At 47.9% G+C, this 20,141-nt stretch overlaps 1 protein-coding gene across 1 annotated transcript in view; it reads left to right on the top strand.

The window, feature by feature from the left end:
* Positions 1-20,141, top strand: part of TPCN1 (two pore segment channel 1) — a 297,893-nt gene that overhangs the window by 222,530 nt on the left and 55,222 nt on the right. Inside the window, exons 20-24 of the mRNA XM_069214538.1 lie at positions 15,287-15,358; positions 16,403-16,492; positions 17,372-17,487; positions 19,060-19,106; positions 19,412-19,480. Of these exons, the coding sequence (XP_069070639.1) occupies positions 15,287-15,358; positions 16,403-16,492; positions 17,372-17,487; positions 19,060-19,106; positions 19,412-19,480 (394 nt within the window). The remainder of the gene's footprint in view (positions 1-15,286; positions 15,359-16,402; positions 16,493-17,371; positions 17,488-19,059; positions 19,107-19,411; positions 19,481-20,141) is intronic.

The raw sequence follows: 20,141 nt of genomic DNA, 5'->3' as shown, positions 1-20,141 counted from the left end.
TGGACCAGGTGATCCTGCCAGGTGGAGCTAAAGACAGCAATATCATCAAGATAAGCTGTGCTAAAGGACTCCAAGTCAGCAAGGACTTGATTCACCAACCTTTGGAAGGTGGCAGGGGCATTCTTTAAACCAAAGGGCATAACAGTAAACTGATAATGCCCATCAGGTGTGGAGAATGCTGTTTTCTCTTTTGCTCCAGGTGCCATTTTTATTTGCCAGTACCCTGCTGTCAAGTCAAAGGTACTTAAGAATTTGGCAGCACCTAATTTGTCTATGAGCTCATCAGCTCTTGGAATTGGATGAGCAGCTGTCTTGGTGACAGAATTGAGCCCTCTGTAGTCCACACAAAACCTCATCTCTTTCTTTCCATCTTTGGTGTGAGGTTTGGGGACTAAGACCACTGGGCTAGCCCAGGGGCTGTCAGAGCGCTCAATTACTCCCAATTCCAGCATCTTGTGGACTTCCACCTTGATGCTTTCCTTAACATGGTCAGACTGTCTAAAGATTTTGTTTTTGACAGGCATGCTGTCTCCTGTGTCCACATCATGGGTACACAGGTGTGTCTGACCAGGGGTTAAGGAGAAGAGTTCAGGAAACTGTTGTAGGACTCTCCTACAATCAGCTTGCTGTTGGCCAGAGAGGGTGTCTGAGTAGATCACTCCATCTACTGTGCCATCTTTTGGGTCTGATGACAGAAGATCAGGGAGAGGTTCACTCTCTGCCTCCTGATCCTCATCTGTTACCATCAACAGATTCACATCAGCCCTGTCATGGAAGAGCTTAAGGCGGTTCACATGGATCACCCTCTTGGGGCTCCTGCTTGTGCCCAGGTCCACCAGGTAGGTGACCTGACTCTTCCTCTCTAGCACTGGGTAAGGGCCACTCCATTTGTCCTGGAGTGCCCTGGGAGCCACAGGCTCCAGAACCCAGACTTTCTGCCCTGGTTGGAACTCAACCAGTGCAGCCTTTTGGTCATACCAAAACTTCTGGAGCTGCTGGCTGGCCTCAAGGTTTTTGGTTGCCTTTTCCATGTACTCTGCCATTCTAGAGCGAAGGCCAAGTACATAGTCCACTATGTCTTGCTTAGGCTCATGGAGAGGTCTCTCCCAGCCTTCTTTAACAAGAGCAAGTGGTCCTCTTACCGGATGACCAAACAGAAGTTCAAAGGGTGAGAATCCTACTCCCTTCTGTGGCACCTCTCTGTAAGCGAAAAGCAGACATGGCAAGAGGACATCCCATCTCCTTTTGAGTTTTTCTGGGAGCCCCATGATCATGCCTTTTAATGTCTTGTTGAATCTCTCAACCAAGCCATTAGTTTGTGGATGGTATGGTGTAGTGAATTTATAAGTCACTCCACACTCATTCCACATGTGCTTTAGGTATGCTGACATGAAGTTGGTACCTCTGTCAGACACCACCTCCTTAGGGAAACCCACTCTGGTAAAGATACCAATGAGGGCCTTGGCTACTGCAGGGGCAGTAGTCGACCTAAGGGGAATAGCTTCAGGATACCTGGTAGCATGATCCACTACTACCAGGATATACATATTTCCTGAGGCTGTGGGAGGTTCCAGTGGACCAACTATGTCCACACCCACTCTTTCAAAGGGAACCCCCACCACTGGAAGTGGAATGAGGGGGGCCTTTGGATGTCCACCTGTCTTACCACTGGCTTGACAGGTGGGGCAGGAGAGGCAAAACTCCTTAACCATGTTGGACATATTGGGCCAGTAGAAGTGGTTGACTAACCTCTCCCACGTCTTGGTTTGTCCCAGATGTCCAGCAAGGGGAATGTCATGGGCCAATGTTAGGATGAACTTCCTGAACAGCTGAGGCACTACCACTCTCCTAGTGGCACCAGGTTTGGGGTCTCTGGCCTCAGTGTACAGGAGTCCATCTTCCCAATAGACCCTATGCGTTCCATTTTTCTTGCCTTTGGACTCTTCAGCAGCTTGCTGCCTAAGGCCTTCAAGAGAGGGACAGGTTTCTTGTCCCTTACACAGCTCCTCCCTTGAGGGTCCCCCTGGGCCTAAGAGCTCAACCTGATAAGGTTCAAGCTCCAAAGGCTCAGTTCCCTCAGAGGGCAGAACTTCTTCCTGAGAAGAGAGGTTCCCTTTCTTTTGCTGTGTTGTAGTTGGTTTCCCAACTGACTTTCCTGTTCTCTTGGTAGGCTGGGCCATTCTTCCAGACTCCAGCTCTACTTGTTCACCCTGTGCCTTGCATTGTGCTCTGGTTTTCACACACACCAGTTCAGGGATACCCAGCATTGCTGCATGGGTTTTTAGTTCTACCTCAGCCCATGCTGAGGACTCCAGGTCATTTCCAAGCAGACAGTCCACTGGGATATTTGAGGAGACCACCACCTGTTTCAGGCCATTGACCCCTCCCCATTCTAAAGTAACCATTGCCATGGGATGTACTTTTCTCTGATTGTCAGCGTTGGTGACTGTGTAAGTTTTTCCAGTCAGGTATTGGCCAGGGGAAACCAGTTTCTCTGTCACCATGGTGACACTGGCACCTGTATCCCTCAGGCCCTCTATTCTAGTCCCATTAATTAAGAGTTGCTGTCTGTATTTTTGCATGTTAGGCGGCCAGACAGCTAGTGTGGCTAAATCCACCCCACCCTCAGAAACTAGAATAGCTTCAGTGTGGACCCTGATTTGCTCTGGGCACACTGTTGATCCCACTTGGAGACTAGCCATACCAGTGTTACCTGGATGGGAGTTTGGAGTGGAACCTTTCTTGGGACAGGCCTTGTCTCCAGTTTGGTGTCCATGCTGTTTACAGCTATGACACCAGGCCTTTTTGGGATCAAAGTTTTTACCCTTGTACCCATTGTTTTGTGAAGAGGCTCTGGGCCCACCCTCCTGTGCAGGTTTTTGGGGGCCTGTAGAAGACTCTTTACTATTTTTAGTTTTGGTTGTCTCATCACCCTTCCCCTGGGGAGTCTTTGTGACCCCTTTCTTTTGGTCACCCCCTGTTGAAGTCTTGGACACCCTTGTCTTGACCCAATGGTCCGCCTTCTTTCCCAATTCTTGGGGAGAAATTGGTCCTAGGTCTACCAGATGCTGATGCAGTTTATCATTGAAACAATTACTTAACAGGTGTTCTTTCACAAATAAATTGTACAGCCCATCATAATTACTTACACCACTGCCTTGAATCCAACCATCTAGTGTTTTCACTGAGTAGTCAACAAAGTCAACCCAGGTCTGGCTCGAGGATTTTTGAGCCCCCCTGAACCTAATCCTGTACTCCTCAGTGGAGAATCCAAAGCCCTCAATCAGGGTACCCTTCATGAGGTCATAAGATTCTGCATCTTTTCCAGAGAGTGTGAGGAGTCTATCCCTACACTTTCCAGTGAACATTTCCCAAAGGAGAGCACCCCAGTGAGATCTGTTCACTTTTCTGGTTACACAAGCCCTCTCAAAAGCTGTGAACCACTTGGTGATGTCATCACCATTTCATATTTTGTCACAATCCCTTTGGGGATTTTTAACATGTCAGGAGAATCTCTGACCCTATTTATATTGCTGCCACCATTGATGGGTCCTAGGCCCATCTCTTGTCTTTCCCTTTCTATGGCTAGGAGCTGTCTCTCTAAAGCCAATCTTTTGGCCATCCTGGCTAACAGGAGGTCATCTTCACTGAGAGCATCCTCAGTGATTTCAGAAATGTGGGACCCTCCTGTGAGGGACTCACTATTTCTGACTAACACAGTTGGAGACAGGACTTGAGGGGTCCTGTTCTCCCTATTTAGGACTGGAGGAGGGACATTGGCCTCCAAGTCACTAATTTCTTCCTCTGTGAGGTCATCATCAGAGGGGTTGGCTTTTTCAAACTCTGCCAACAGCTCCTGGAGCTGAATTTTGGTAGGTCTGGAGCCAATGGTTATTTTTTTGATATTACAGAGAGACCTTAGCTCCCTCATCTTAAGATGGAGGTAAGGTGTGGTGTCGAGTTCCACCACATTCATCTCTGTATCAGGCATTATTTTGCTAAAAGTTGGAAGACTTTTTAAAGAATCTAAAACTGTTTCTAGAATCTAATTTCAAACCTTTAACAAACTTTTAAACTCTAAAAGACAATGCTAAACAGGGACTTAACACACAAGGCCCTAGCAGGACTTTTAAGAATTTAGAAAAATTTCAAATTGCAAAAATCAATTTCTAATGACAATTTTGGAATTTGTCGTGTGATCAGGTATTGGCTGAGTAGTCCAGCAAATGCAAAGTCTTGTACCCCACCGCTGATCCACCAATGTAGGAAGTTGGCTCTGTATGTGCTATTTCAAAGTAAGGAATAGCATGCACAGAGTCCAAGGGTTCCCCTTAGAGGTAAAATAGTGGTAAAAAGAGATAATACTAATGCTCTATTTTGTGGTAGTGTGGTCGAGCAGTAGGCTTATCCAAGGAGTAGTGTTAAGCATTTGTTGTACATACACATAGACAATAAATGAGGTACACACACTCAGAGACAAATCCAGCCAATAGGTTTTTGTATAGAAAAATATCTTTTCTTAGTTTATTTTAAGAACCACAGGTTCAAATTTTACATGTAATATCTCATTCGAAAGGTATTGCAGGTAAGTACTTTAGGAACTTCAAATCATCAAAATTGCATGTATACTTTTCAAGTTATTCATAAATAGCTGTTTTAAAAGTGGACACTTAGTGCAATTTTCACAGTTCCTAGGGGAGGTAAGTTTAGGTTAGTTTTACCAGGTAAGTAAGACACTTACAGGGTTCAGTTCTTGGTCCAAGGTAGCCCACCGTTGGGGGTTCAGAGCAACCCCACAGCAGCTCAGGGCCGGTCAGGTGCAGAGTTCAAAGTGGTGCCCAAAACACATAGGCTAGAATGGAGAGAAGGGGGTGCCCCGGTTCCGGTCTGCTTGCAGGTAAGTACCCGCGTCTTCGGAGGGCAGACCAGGGGGGTTTTGTAGGGCACCGGGGGGGACACAAGTCCACACAGAAATTTCACCCTCAGCGGCGTGGGGGCGGCCGGGTGCAGTGTAGAAACAAGCGTCGGGTTCGCAATGTTAGTCTATGAGAGATCTCGGGATCTCTTCAGCGCTGTAGGCAGGCAAGGGGGGGGTTCCTCGGGGAAACCTCCACTTGGGCAAGGGAGAGGGACTCCTGGGGGTCACTTCTCCAGTGAAAGTCCGGTCCTTCAGGTCCCGGGGGCTGCGGGTGCAGGGTCTCTCCCAGGCGTCGGGACTTTGGATTCAAAGAGTCGCGGTCAGGGGAAGCCTCGGGATTCCCTCTGCAGGCGGCGCTGTGGGGGCTCAGGGGGGGCAGGTTTTGGTACTCACAGTATCAGAGTAGTCCTGGGGTCCCTCCTGAGGTGTCGGGTCTCCACCAGCCGAGTCGGGGTCGCCGGGTGCAGTGTTGCAAGTCTCACGCTTCTTGCGGGGAGCTTGCAGGGTTCTTTAAAGCTGCTGGAAACAAAGTTGCAGCCTTTCTTGGAGCAGGTCCGCTGTCCTCGGGAGTTTCTTGTCTTTTCGAAGCAGGGGCAGTCCTCAGAGGATGTCGAGGTCGCTGGTCCCTTCGGAAGGCGTCGCTGGAGCAGGATCTTTGGAAGGCAGGAGACAGGCCGGTGAGTTTCTGGAGCCAAGGCAGTTGTCGTCTTCTGGTCTTCCGCTGCAGGGGTTTTCAGCTGGGCCGTCCTTCTTCTTGTAGTTGCAGGAATCTACTTTTCTAGGGTTCAGGGTAGCCCTTAAATACTAAATTTAAGGGCGTGTTTAGGTCTGGGGGGTTAGTAGCCAATGGCTACTAGCCCTGAGGGTGGGTACACCCTCTTTGTGCCTCCTCCCAAGGGGAGGGGGTCACAATCCTAACCCTATTGGGGGAATCCTCCATCTGCAAGATGGAGGATTTCTAAAAGTTAGAGTCACTTCAGCTCAGGACACCTTAGGGGCTGTCCTGACTGGTCAGTGACTCCTCCTTGTTTTTCTCATTATCTTCTCCGGCCTTGCCGCCAAAAGTGGGGCCTGGCCGGAGGGGGCGGGCAACTCCACTAGCTGGAGTGTCCTGCTGGGTTGGCACAAAGGAGGTGAGCCTTTGAGGCTCACCGCCAGGTGTGACAATTCCTGCCTGGGGGAGGTGTTAGCATCTCCACCCAGTGCAGGCTTTGTTACTGGCCTCAGAGTGACAAAGGCACTCTCCCCATGGGGCCAGCAACATGTCTCGGTTTGTGGCAGGCTGCTAAAACTAGTCAGCCTACACAGATAGTCGGTTAAGTTTCAGGGGGCACCTCTAAGGTGCCCTCTGTGGTGTATTTTACAATAAAATGTACACTGGCATCAGTGTGCATTTATTGTGCTGAGAAGTTTGATACCAAACTTCCCTGTTTTCAGTGTAGCCATTATGGTGCTGTGGAGTTCGTGTTTGACAAACTCCCAGACCATATACTCTTATGGCTACCCTGCACTTACAATGTCTAAGGTTTTGTTTAGACACTGTAGGGGTACCATGCTCATGCACTGGTACCCTCACCTATGGTATAGTGCACCCTGCCTTAGGGCTGTAAGGCCTGCTAGAGGGGTGTCTTACCTATACTGCATAGGCAGTGAGAGGCTGGCATGGCACCCTGAGGGGAGTGCCATGTCGACTTACTCGTTTTGTCCTCACTAGCACACACAAGCTGGCAAGCAGTGTGTCTGTGCTGAGTGAGAGGTCTCCAGGGTGGCATAAGACATGCTGCAGCCCTTAGAGACCTTCCTTGGCATCAGGGCCCTTGGTACTAGAAGTACCAGTTACAAGGGACTTATCTGGATACCAGGGTCTGCCAATTGTGGATACAAAAGTACAGGTTAGGGAAAGAACACTGGTGCTGGGGCCTGGTTAGCAGGCCTCAGCACACTTTCAATTGTAAACATAGCATCAGCAAAGGCAAAAAGTCAGGGGGCAACCATGCCAAGGAGGCATTTCCTTACACATGTGTAAAGCATTTCACAACACCAGCATGGACGATAAGTAAATGACATGACTCTACAGAAATCCAACACCAATTTAGAAACATAAAGCAGATTTTTATATAAATTTAGACACCAAAATAAACTTGCTATCTTATAGCCAACCGGAGTTGTGAATTTTTAAAGCTTTGGAAAAGAGTACTTTTACTGATCAAATGGCTCCTATTGAAGTCAATGGGGGAAATCTCAGTGTGCAAACATCTACTTGTGGGGTGAGCTCTGGGGAACCCACTGGGATATAAAGTTGTGTGGGTCCCAAGACCAAGAGTTAACTGTCAACTTTGTGTTGCCTTGCCCAGGGTGTCCTGGTGCAGAGGTGCTTTGGCTGTCCTTGGTACTGACTGGATCTGTGGGCGCTGTCAAAATACAGCACTTGGAAAAAGCACACTTTGGAGTGGACTCACTCTCTACCCTGGGGAGTAGAGGCCTTTGGGGGGGCAGGACCTCTAATGAACAGTTGAAACTTCGCCACCACGTCCGGCGGCTCTGGGTGCAGATGTGGCCTTTCAGCTATCAATCACGGGGCTGGATGTGCAAAAGATACTTTGCTGCTTCTCTCGAAGTTGCCTCCTTCAGGTTGCAGGATCTCACGAGAGGGGTAATTGCTGATGTCAGTCTCTATGCTGGTAACTGCTCTGGAGTCAGTGATGTCCGTGAAGCCGTTGTTGCCAGGCTGGTGACAGACATGCCTTGGCAGCGGCAAAAGTAGTCCACAGGTACTTTGGCGGCTGAAGGTCGTCCAGAAGCGGCTAGTAGTTTACAACTTGGTGAGAGCCTCATTACCACTCCCGAGGTGCAGGTCACTGGTCTTCTTGGGGCTCACTCATGGGGAGTCCGACTGGTTTCACTATGCTGGACACAGCACGTCATTACTTTTGCAGGTGACTGGTCCCACCAGTCAGGGGAGTCTTCCTTGGCTTCTTGGTGTCCACTGGGGCCCCTCTTGCTCGGACCATTGAGTTTTCACCATGGGCACACATCGACTATGCATTTCCAGTAGTAGTCTCCTCAGAGCACTTCAGTGTTCTGTCTTTGCACAGCAGTGGAGTTCTAGATCCTGTTGTCGATGATGACATCTTCCTGTGCCTCTTCTCAGTAGCAAGTCAGAACTGGGGGTCTGGTATTAGAGAAGCCCTTTAAATCCTAGTTTTGGGGGCGTTAAGGGTGTGAGGGATATTGGCCAATGGGCTACCGGTCCTTGCAGCTAGTCCAGCCCTGCAGTGACTACTTTGTGTGGGAGTACATCACTTTTCTACCCAGGACTCCATATTCCTAAGGTTTGCCAAGATTCAGAACCTTCCCTGGGCTGTACCTCGTAGCCCACCCTAAGGGTTGGCTAGCCTTTTGGAGCTGTACCCCTCCTGTATAGCTAATTTTCCCGCCTGTCAACCTGGACAGGGCGGGAAAGGCTTTGTCCTCGAGTGGGGGACAAGGATTTACACATCAAGGACGGTGAAAGCCATTGAGGCTTACCACCTTGATGACTATCACACTAGCGTTCCAGGGAGGGACTGCCGGTTACTCGTGGTAGCATTGCATTTTTAATGCTATCACAGGGGCATGTATGCTTGTACATATATTCCCACACACATACCACAGTGCACCCTGCCTCCTTGGCTGTAGGAGGCCTGCCTTAGGGGTGACTGACCTGTGCTATGGGCAGTAAGGGAATTCTGCCTGCACCTGGTGAGGGCAAAGTCGAACTCCAGCAGACTGCTCCTCGAGCAGGCTGATATGACAACTCTGCTGGCTTCACTTTTACCTGGGTCACACAGGGTGGCACAATCAGTGCTGCGGCCCTGGTGACAACTTTACCATCCCTGCCCTGGGTACCACTAGTACCACTTAATAGGGCCTTACAGTGGTGGTAAAGTCCTTGCCAATTGGGTGTACAGAATCTCAGTACAGTTTAAGGGAAAGAGCACTGGTAGTGGGTTCTGTGTGGCAGGCCTCAGTACACTTTGAGGCCAAAAGCAACAGCATCCGGTAGCAAAATGTGGGGGGGTGACCATCCAAAAAAGGAGACTTTACAACAGGGCGCCAGTATTGGGGAGAACGTTTTATAAAATAAAGCAGGAAACCCATCCGAGCCTGGTGATTTGAGAGACTTCAGTCATGCAATTTCTGATATAACCTCTTCTATTCTTATCGGGCGATCTAGAGACTCCTCTGTTAGTTGCACGGTGCGGGCGGCTCCCTGGTATGCCTCTCGGCCACCCACTCCTCCGCACCCCCCCCCCGAGGAAGGTTAGTTGGGAGTAGAGATTTTCGTAGAATTGGTGAAAGGCGGATGCAATGGAAGCACCCCCTGCAATTTCGGTATCATCTTGCACTCAGAGGGACGCTACCACAGCTGTCTGCCTTTGGGCTAGAAGCCGGTTAGCCAGAAAGTGCTCAAACTTATTCCACCCCCACGTAGAAGGAGTTGTGCAGTCTAAGGAGAGCGTACTCTGCCTACAATCACCCCCCCCCCGTATTACTGCTTTTAAGGTCTCCCAAAGGAGGGTGATAGATATGTCAGCTGTTTAATTTAGTTCTAGATAGCGTGTGATGGTTTGAATGATTTGATCCACTACTTCAGGCCTCTGTAGAAGAGTTTCCCTCATTCTCCATGGCCGAAAGTGGTGGTGAGAGCATGAGAACAAGTAAAACTGTGGCATGGTTGGATGTGGAGTGAGGCTCTGTTTCAACATCAGTGAGTAAGTTCTGAATTCCTATGGTCCCTAAACAATTATCCAATCGGACATCTGTCTTGTGTGCATGGGAATAGAATGTATAGTTGTGGGTCTGGGGAGGACACTTCCGCCATAGGTCTCTGAGCCCCATCAGTTCCCTTCAGAAGAGATGGCCCCGGTCCCCTCAAACCTGTGTGCCAATCTATCTAGGTCATTTTGAAGTACCAGATTCAGGTCCCGCCCTAAAGCTCATGTTTATCTTAATGAGACATAAACTCTGTCAGTGCCCATCTAAGGAATTTTTATTTTCCTTCATTGGGTGCATAGAGGGAAACCACTACAAGTGACTAGTCCCCATGTGCACTCTGTAAGCTAGTAGTCACCCCTTGTCCTCCACTGTCCCCCAGAAGGAGCGTGAGGCCACTCCCACCGTTTGTGTCAGCAGAGGAAAAGTATTGGTGTGGGAAGGCCTGGGAGCGAAGTCTGTGGCATTCCCCAGGGAGAAGATGTCTCTCCTGCAATAGGCAAAACTCCGCCCCTGTTTGTTCCAGATAGGATAGGATTCCTCAGCGTTTGGTCGGATTGTTAAGCCTCTGTACATTAAGGGTGATAACTTTTAACTTGTCGTGTGGTAAAGGGGATCAGTTACTGCGCTTGGGCACCCGTCTGTCTCAAGGGTCTCCCTATGCTTGCTTAGAGGTAACCCCATTTCAGGGAATTCAAATTGCGGTGCCTGTCTATCATGTAGTGTGTTCTCTGAGGTAGAGTGTGCTCCTATCCCCACAACCGAATTAAAACCCCACCATAACAGAAATAAAACGGCGAAAAATGAATTTAACATGAACAAAAGCAACACAGTTCTCTAACTAGTGATCTCAAGACGTGTTAGATTCCCACCAGGAGTGAGTTAACTAGTATATGTAATGGCTCAAGACGTCCATCAACCCCACCTCCCCCCCACCACTACCACCTGGCCCCATCACTCCAGTATGGAAACTTTTACAGGTCTTGCCACCGCTCTCACCCAACATCTGTCCCAGTAGCATCACCAGACAGCATCTCCCGCTTCTCCATTGTAATAGTCTCTGCCCGCAACCCCTTAGGTGATGCTTTGCTCCGCTGCCAGTGAAATCGTTTACGTGTTGGCTACTCATGTGGGCTCGACTGGTGATCACCAGCAGAAGGCTCCTCAATGTCTAGCAGCTGGCAAGTGTCAGTGCGGGAACAGATTTGGTGAAGCTTGCTCTCCAAGCGAAAAATGATCTGAAACAGGTGACCCCATGAATAAGAGATGCCTCTACTCCACAAATGGGCATGCCATGCGGAGGAGGCGTTCCTTGAACTAAAAGTCATGCACACTAATATGTCAGTGGGGGTGCCTTGTCTGGTCACAGGAGGCCCATTCTATGAACATGATCTAGTAGTATCTCCATGTCTGTGGGGATTCCAGAATTTTCCAGAATAGATCCGGGACAAATCCTCTCAGGTCTTCGCCTTCCGGGTTAGTCACACTTCTTTTATGTTTATATTGTTGCTTCTTGACCTATTTTCTAAGTCCTCTGCCTGGGCCTGTAGAGCAATCTGTTGGCCTTGGAGCCAAAGGACCTCCAGTTGCAGCTGCTCAATTTTCTTGTCACAACTGGTTTCATGTCCTTCCAACGATTAGACTTTGTCACCTTGTTCGTTAAGGTCACGATGGACCTCTTTGAAATCACTGGATAAGTCTTTTTTGACTGTTTGGAGGTCGTCTCGAAGAGAGGGAAACCGTGCCTCCAAGAACGAGCAGGTCACCAGCCCCTCTGCTTCTTCACTATCAGGTAGAGTCCGTAGTGGGGTGTGTCTGACGATCATCGGCGGTCTCCCCTGGGGCCTTCGTCAACTTGAGGGAGCGGTCTTTCTTCCTGCGCGCTAAAGCCATGTCAACCTCTCAGGTCTGCGCTCTCCATGTTAGTCTGCACTCCTTTCATGTGTATATTGTTGCACCTTCACCTATTTCCTAAGTCCTTGGCCTTGGCCTGTAGAGCAACCTGTTGGTCTCTGAGCCAAAGGGCCTCCTGTTGGAACTGCTCGATTTCTTTTTTGCAACTGGTTTTGTTGTCTTCCAAAGAGGGGAGTTTGTCACCAACATCGTTAAGGTTGCGACGGACCTCCTTAAGATTGCTGGATAAGTCCTTTTTGACTGTTTGGAGGTTGTTTCGAAGAGAAGCAAACAGTGCCTCCAAGAATGAGCAGGTCACCGGCCCCTCTGCTTCTTCACTGTCAGGTAGAGAGTCCGTAGTGGGGTGTGTCTGACAATCCTCGGCGGGGTCCCCTGTGGCCTTCGTCAACATGTCCTTGAGCCGTGTTGACCTTGGTTATGAAAGAGCTTTGCTGAGGGATGGCTAAGGATTACAACGAAGCTGTGCTGCGCTCATTAGTAGGGTCCCAAGGCAGAGCAGCAGGTCTCTCCAGGGCTGCTCCAAGACACTGTCATCTGTGGTGGCTTTCTCACCAGGCGTCCCCTTCAGCTTATCGCCTCATCTTTGTGTAGTTCTCCAATCCCAGCCAGCAGAAGACCACCCCACGGGGTGTCGCCGCACCCCTACCAGCATGCAGCCCACCAACACCAAAGCAGCTTGGTTTGTGGGTAGAGAATCCCAGGGCAAGCCGCTGGAGTAATGTGATGTACTGAAGGCTTCCAAGCAGGTGTCACAGCGGGCCAATCTCATGGAGCACCTGTTGGTTTCCCCATCTGACCTCTGGAGTCCTCCAGTCTTCAAGTAGGCGTGAACTCTAGGTGTACCTATGGCACCGGTGAGGCAGTTAGCGGCGGTGTTGAATAGTTCAGCAATAGAATCCTGGAGCAGGCCAGCGGGCCCTCTGCAGGACACCCCATCAGTGGCGGCCACTCCTGGCTGGCAGGGCACCGCCCCACAGGGTGTCACCGCTCCCTCCAACCCCCACCAGCACACAGTCAACCAGTGCAGCTCGGTCTGTGGGAAACCGCTGGAGTAATGTGATTTACTGGATTCTTCTAGCAGGTGTCATAGCAGGCCAGTCTCAGGGAACGCCTGTTGGTTTCCCCATCTGACCTCTGGAGCAGCCCCCTCTTCGAGTGGGTGCAAAGAGTAGGTGTACCCACGGTGCTGAGGGAGGCGGTGTATAGAGCGAATTATAGTGCAGTGGGGCCCACCAGCACTGCCAATGACGATGGTTACTTCGCTCACTGCTGTCCCCAAGATTAAGTATCTAAGGGACTGGTGGACCACTACCCCCAGATAATATGGCCGAAGAGAAGGAACGAAGAAGTGGAACCCCAGGTAGGTCTGTTGCAGGGCACTATAGGTGCGTGAAATAGGTCCCAGCTCTCGGAGGCATACCCTGTGAGTTTACCAGCACAGTTCAAGTGTCCACCTTCCAGGTGTATAGCTTTAGTCTCTGCAGGCCATGTTATTCACATCTCCGATGGGCCACAGAACTCACTGCAGACAGTGGTGAGGGGCAAGCCTTGTGTTCCACAGGACATCCAGAGAATGTCCGCGCAATTGCCTTGGGCGCCCTACACAGGGGGCTCTCAGGCGTGGAATGGTTCTTGGCCTCTGGCCTGGGGCCTCTGAATCGCTCTGCGGAAATCCTTGGAGTCGATGGGGACATTCCCAGCGGGACACTTGCCCTTCATATGGCATGTGGGGATTCTCATCGCTGCTTGCTCTGATCATTGGAAAACCGCCCGCCGTTGGTAGGGAGCAGCACACCACATCAGGGTAAAGGTGAGGGCAAGCGCAGCTCCCAGATCACAGCTTAGTTCAATGCCTTGGGTCGCTGCCATTTCTTCTCTTGCGGCCCAGCGCATGCACTCCGCGCTACTCGTCACAGCACAGTACTTGGGAGTGGGGCTCGGTACTCGCAATCTTGTCAGGTCCCCATGGTCTCCAATGGGGACAGGAGCTTCGCTGACACTGCCAGAAAAGATTACTGGCATTTAGCCGGTCAGGGCAAGCAATGCTCTCAGATTGCAGCTCAGTTCATTTCCCTGCAGCTGCCGCCGTTTCTTCACTCGCAGCCCAGCGCACGCAGTCTGCGCTACTTGTTGGGGCACACAAAGTGTGAGCAAGACTCGCTACTCATAATCTTAGAAGGTCCCCATGGTCTTCAGTGGGGACAGAAGCTTCACTGACACCACTAGTAAAAATCACAATGGTTTAGCCAGGCCAGACAGTGGTGGTGACAGAAAGACCTGGAGGCACGTCCTATCCATCCGCCACCTTGGCCACGTCCGGATTTAAAAGAATGTTGCATGGTAATGTGAAGTATTACAAGTAGATAACATAGGAGTGGAAGCCAAAAACTGTAGAATAACATTGATGTAGGTTAAAACATCACGTGACAGTTGCACTGCCAAGCCAGACTTAAAAATCCATATAGGCCAATAACTTCCTTCCTCCCATCTGTGAAGCTGCCAGAAAAATACAACATAAATTATCTTGTTATCTAAGACACTTTAATAGCATTCGGGTGTCCTGTGTCTGACTCTGACTATGTGGAGGGCAAGCACTTTTTATGGAAGCACGCAACTTCTGCCCGATCAAAAACATGTACTCTTGGCTCCTGATATATGGGCAGAGCCAAAGCCCACCTCCTGGTAATACTCACAGACCATAAAAACCAGCCAGCTCTGATTGCATCATCTGTTTTTTTTCTTTTCTTTTTTTCTTTTTTTTTCTTATAGCAGCTGAAGTGGCGGAAGGGAGGAAGGAGGCAACACAGACAACGTGAGAGTGGGAGGGATGAGGCAAGACAGACAATGGAAGGGTAGGGGGTGTGAGGGGAGAAGCAACATGGAGAAAGGGAGGGTGATGGGGTGGGAGGGAAGAAACAACACTGACAAGATGGAGACGATGGATGGGACAAGTGCTCAAGTTATACCTCAATAATACCTCAATCACAACGCCAGCAGCTCAAGCACCCTAATCAAAATGAAGCAATAACTACTTGGTCCATTCTGCATATGAAAGAAGAGGAAGTGAGGCCAACCTGCACTGCCCAATTAGGAGACAGCAAATGAGTGTGATAATGAAGCTCATGAATAGAAGCAATGGGTAGGTTCCCAGCCCCTTCTAGAAAACAAAATCACCCGCATATGAGAGCTCATGCGCCCACAGGGCAAGTCCTGTCACAGGTGTTATGTTAGGTGGATTTGTATGGCACAACTTATCACCTGTGAGGGTATCCTGGTGCTGGAGTAGGAGCGTGGGGCCTGCTTTGCTCCTAGTTGAACAACCAGGGCTTCTTACAGAAGTTGAGGGATGGAGTAGCAGTTCTGATGTATAGAGGAAGTTTTTTCCAGTTATTTGCGGTGATGGAGACCTCATGGTTTGTCTTCCAGAACGTTAATATTCTGCACACCTCTGAGAAAACAGCTAAAAAAAATTGTGAAAGAAAAAATATAAAGCTGGACAAGTTGAACACACAAGGATTGTTATTTTTGTAAACAACACAAAACCTAATGCCTACTAAAAAAATATTCCATTCATGATGGGCTCCCGCTTCCGGCAATGAGCTATACCCAACCCTGGTCACCACCGATTTGTTCCAGGAGGTACCAAGTAGGTTTGCACTGTTTGAAGTAAACTGTCTGTTTTCCTTTTCTCTCTTGCAGACTCTTCAAGTTGAAGAAACGCTACAGAAATGTCTTAGACACTATGTTTGAGCTGCTCCCTAGAATGGCCAGGTACTCTATTCTGATTATGGGTAAAATAAGAGGAAGATCTGAGAATGGGAGGTCTGGATAGTGATACTTGCACATTACTGTTTTAATCAACAGAGTACACTGTTTCAGAAAAAGACAAGACGACACAAAAAAACTTTAGGTGTCTCAGGTATGCGTAAATTCAGAAGCAAAGGCCCTCATGTATCATCATTGGGCTTCCTCCATGTCAGACTGGCACTGCAGGTCCCGTCAGACACTGCAGTGCCAGTCTGACGTGGAGCAAGCCCAATGATGATACATGAGGGCCTTTGCTTCTGAATTTACGCATACCTGAGACACCTAGGGCCTCATTCTGAGGCCGGCGGGCGGCGGTCGCTGCCCACCTGGCGGGAACCGCCATATGGCCGCTCCGCGGTCGTAAGACCGCGGAGGCCATTCTGGCTTTCCTGCTGGGCTGGCGGGCGACCGCCAGAAGGCCGCCTGCCAGCCCAGCGGGAAACCCCTTCCCACGAGGAAGCCGGCTCCGAATGGAGCCGGCGGAGTGGGAAGGTGCGACGGGTGCAGTTGCACCCGTTGCGACTTTCAGTGTCCGCTAAGCAGACACTGAAATTCTTTGTGGGGCCCTCTTACGGGGGCCCCTACAGGATGGCGGTATGGGGTGTCGGAATCCCCATGGCGGCGCCGCCATGGAGGATTCCTGAGGGCAGCGGAAAACCGGCGGGAGACCGCCGGTTTTCCTGTTCTGACCGCGGCCAAACCGCTGCGGTCAGAATGCCCTGCGGAGCACCGCCAGCCTGTTGGCGGTGCTCCCGCCGACCCCGGCCGGAATGACCCCCCTAATGTTTTTTTTTGTGTCATCTTGTCTTTTTGTGGAACAGTGTACTCTGTTGATTGATACATTAGGAGAAGGGAGTATGTACACTGGACCAGTTAATCTCCCAGTCCCCTTTTCTTTCTCGATTTGCACATTACTGCCTGCAGTAGGCTTTCCTGCCATGTCATGTAATGTTAGAATGTAAATCAGTGTTGTGAGGGACTTATTGATTCCCATTTTCATTTTTACAGCCTAGGACTCACTCTCTTGATCTTCTACTACTCCTTCTCAATTGTTGGGATGGAGTTCTTCTCTGGGGTGCTCTACCGCAACTGCTGCAAGTAAGTACCTCCTGTCCTCCTCTTGTTTTGTGTCCCTTGTACTGTGCTATGAAAGGACGATGGACATGCAGCAGTATTGTTCAGTTTTATTGGTGATGAATATGTGCAAGAGCTCCTCTGCAAATAAACTGTGTGTAAGGACAGGTTCTCACTAAACAGCCTTCTTTAAAAAATATCTACTGCCAACCTGCAATGCCGATTGGTGAGTCCTAAGTTTATTGGATTTTCCACATCGTCTACAGTTGTGGATGTGTCTTGCCTTTTACAACTCAAAATATACTCTTCTACAACCAAGCATACTATGACACCTGAATATTTCCAGATAAGAAATTGTCTCCTCTCTATTCTGCCAACCCATACACGATGACCAGCACTGTGTTAATGTCTAGAGTGTAGGTGTGCCATGGTGACCCTGGAAGGGATTAGAGTAATAAATTAACTTTCACGTGGTTTGTTCTCACCAAATACTTTCTCGCTTTATCTCTATCTCTTCTTTCTTCTCTTCCCTGCATGTTGTGCCATTTTCTCTCTCTCCCCAACTCACCCGCACTACTCTCTCATTCCTCCATCGCTTCATCCAATCTTATCCTGTTTTCTCTCTCCTACACTATTACCCTTTCACCCCTTTATCTTAACATCTTCCTCCTTATAATCCACTCATTTCCCTCCTCTCAATTCCCTCTTCTCTGCTATTCTCTATTTCTGCCTATTTTATTTTCTCCATTCTCTCCTTGTCACACCTCTTGAACTTTCTCTATCTGTATTATCTGGCACTTTCTCCCCTTTCTTCTCTCCTTCCTTTGCATTATTTCTACATCCCCTCTCTTTGTCTGCACCTCTCTTCCCCCCTCACTTTCTCCAACTTTATTTCATGAGTAGCACAAGCACAGTAGCAGATTCATATCGCTGGATCAACCACACTGTTGGCAACAAGAGCATAGTGGAAGAGGGCTACTACTACCTCAACAACTTCGACAATATTCTCAACAGCTTTGGTAAGACCTCTGTCATCTTACTTTACCGTAGCTGTTTTACAACAGCACCTTAATTTGGCTCTAAGATAAGAATTTCTAAGGAAAGAATTTCTTAGAGAACAATATTGCTTTTGGAAGTTCGACAGAGCCCCGCTTTCTTTGCCCGGAACTTGAACGGTGTTTACCAAATAAGAGTGTTATTATGTTATTGTGGCATAACTGGATTCTCTAAAAAAAATTGAATTGAAGATAGTATAAAAATGGGGCCAGCCTTAAATTGGATTTGCTATTTATTAGAGGATAATGCATCCATTGAGATTTTACACTTTTAATGTTGACGCTGGACTTGCATGGAAGGATAAAGATGATACTGATTATCAGAGAGTGGGAAGTAGGAAGGGTTCATGACTTACTGTAATGAATTGATTGAAAAGAGTACTGGAAGGACAGATGGTAAAGCATCACATGAGCAGATATGTTAATCATGTGGACGCCCTTGAAAAAAGAAGTCTAGAGGCCTCGCTTAAAAATACTGACAACATCCCTATGAGAAGTTCTAATGAAAAAAGAAAAAGCAAACCCATTGAGGTGTTGCAAAAGTTCCAGAAACAACCTATAAAGCGCAAAATGAACAAGGCCTGACTGGACAAACTCATTGTATCATAATGAGGGTGGAGAGTGAGAAAGAAAGAGTGATGCCTTGCATGGTATGGTCTAGGTGATCCTAACAAGATCCCACTGGGTGGCACGGGAAGGTATGCACCATCACTGGGAAAGGCAGACATGCTTCAAAAGGGGAATAAACAGTGAAGAAGGGAAGTGAATCATCACAAGGAAGGATAGATGCTATATCATCTAGAGTACCTTAAATGAAAGAGTCAGGATTTACTCTTCACATAGATGGATTGGCAGGAGCCTGATAGAAAATTGTGGTGGGAAGGAAAGAGTGAGGCCTCACTAGGAGGACTCAACATTATCCCAACAAGAACCACCACCTGGAGTAGGAAAGATTATGCTATCTCAACCAGAGCTATCATTTGGAGTAGAAGGGTATAATGTTTTCTGCAAAGGATACATATGAAGAGAGCCCATGGTTGAATAAAGGGAGCAAAGCCTCTCAAAGGGGCAAAGGTATCATGCCAAGAAGAGCCCAAACCAAAGAGATGAAAGATACTAAGCTCCTCTGGGAAACGGAAATGATTTTTAGGAATCTTGACAAATAATTTAAATCATAAAATTAGAAGTGCATTAACTGAGCAACATTTAGCACACAATTGTCTATATATTTTACATTTAAAGTTTGAAAAACGTTGAAAAGTAACAGCAAACTGTTTTTTTACTTCTTTTCTAACTACCACTTTGCCAGAATGTTCAGCATGACCAATACCTTCTCTTGGCAAACTAGATGTATTTCAAATTAAAATTTCAAACTGTTGCTTTGTACATTCTGATGATCAATACACAGAGCACAGCATTGCATAGCAAGACGGCTTTTTCCAGCCCAATTGTATGATGAAATTGCTGACTTTGTTGAAAGCATCAGCATGACCTAAAATTAACATAATCATTTTTCTTCCTCTTTTCTAATTTTAGTGACGCTTTTTGAGTTGACAGTGGTGAATAACTGGTATATAATTATGGTGAGTGATAGTGTGTAAGTCCCTTGTCAGTTTTTCCAAGAGCTGGGATTGAATGAAAGTCGTGCTAATAAGTTAAAAATGCAACAACGTAAGGCAAATGGAGTAACATCTATTCATTTCAGATCGTTATAAGAGCTACCCATTGTCAAAACAGAAACTCCTGTTTTAGGATGCATGGCTTAACAGGTTGCGAGTAAATATATGAGGTTGTGGATACTTAATCTGGGGATAGGCTTAAATTATGCGGATAACTGTTACTTAGTTCCCGCATACTAGCCCTAATATGTTCTCTCTCGCTTTTGTAGGAAGGCGTGACATTTCAGACCTCTCACTGGGCTCGCCTCTATTTCATGACTTTCTACATTGTAACTATGGTAAGTGTTGATTTCTGAATTTTTCTATGTCCAGGAGAGCTGCTGTTGGTGTCCTTTAGCATAAATTTACTTCTCTTTAAGAATCCAGTGTCATGGGTAGTATGATGGACTTCCATTGCACCCAGACTGTAGCAGTTTCAGTGTGCTTTTTAAGTCTAGTTATGGTAAGAAGATGCAACACGGTTTTCATTCTTTATTGACACTAAACATTTTTTAAAAACTGTGTTCATGGAGCAGCTCCACAAGGCGTTTAATGTATTAAAAAAGCATCAGAAGAGCGATGTCCTTGAGTCACTAAGATGTTGGATTGCTAAATATCCTGTTGTACTCAGTCTGACAGAAGTGAGCGAGGCCTGCTATACATCTTCTGATTCCAAGCACTGTCAGAAGGTATCAGACTGAGGCTGATAAACATGGACAAGGGGCCAACACATGAAAACAAGAATACCCTAACCAGGGCTCACAGTAGTCTCAGTTCTATTAACTTTTTACAGCCAGGGAAATTACAACACGCGAAAGGCCAGCAGACGATCAATAGTTATCCTGGTCAAATACGTAAAAAGATGGTTTTTTTTTTTTAGCATTAATGTGTTATTCATTTTCATTATTTCAGAACCAAGCCTTGCTGCTTTTAGAGCTTGTTAATTTATGTTAATGTTAA

This window comes from Pleurodeles waltl, chromosome 11, assembly GCF_031143425.1.
Source record: "Pleurodeles waltl isolate 20211129_DDA chromosome 11, aPleWal1.hap1.20221129, whole genome shotgun sequence".
Classification (NCBI taxonomy): domain Eukaryota; kingdom Metazoa; phylum Chordata; class Amphibia; order Caudata; family Salamandridae; genus Pleurodeles; species Pleurodeles waltl.
Note: the sequence above shows the minus strand (reverse complement) of the source record. Positions and strands in the feature narration are given on the sequence as shown.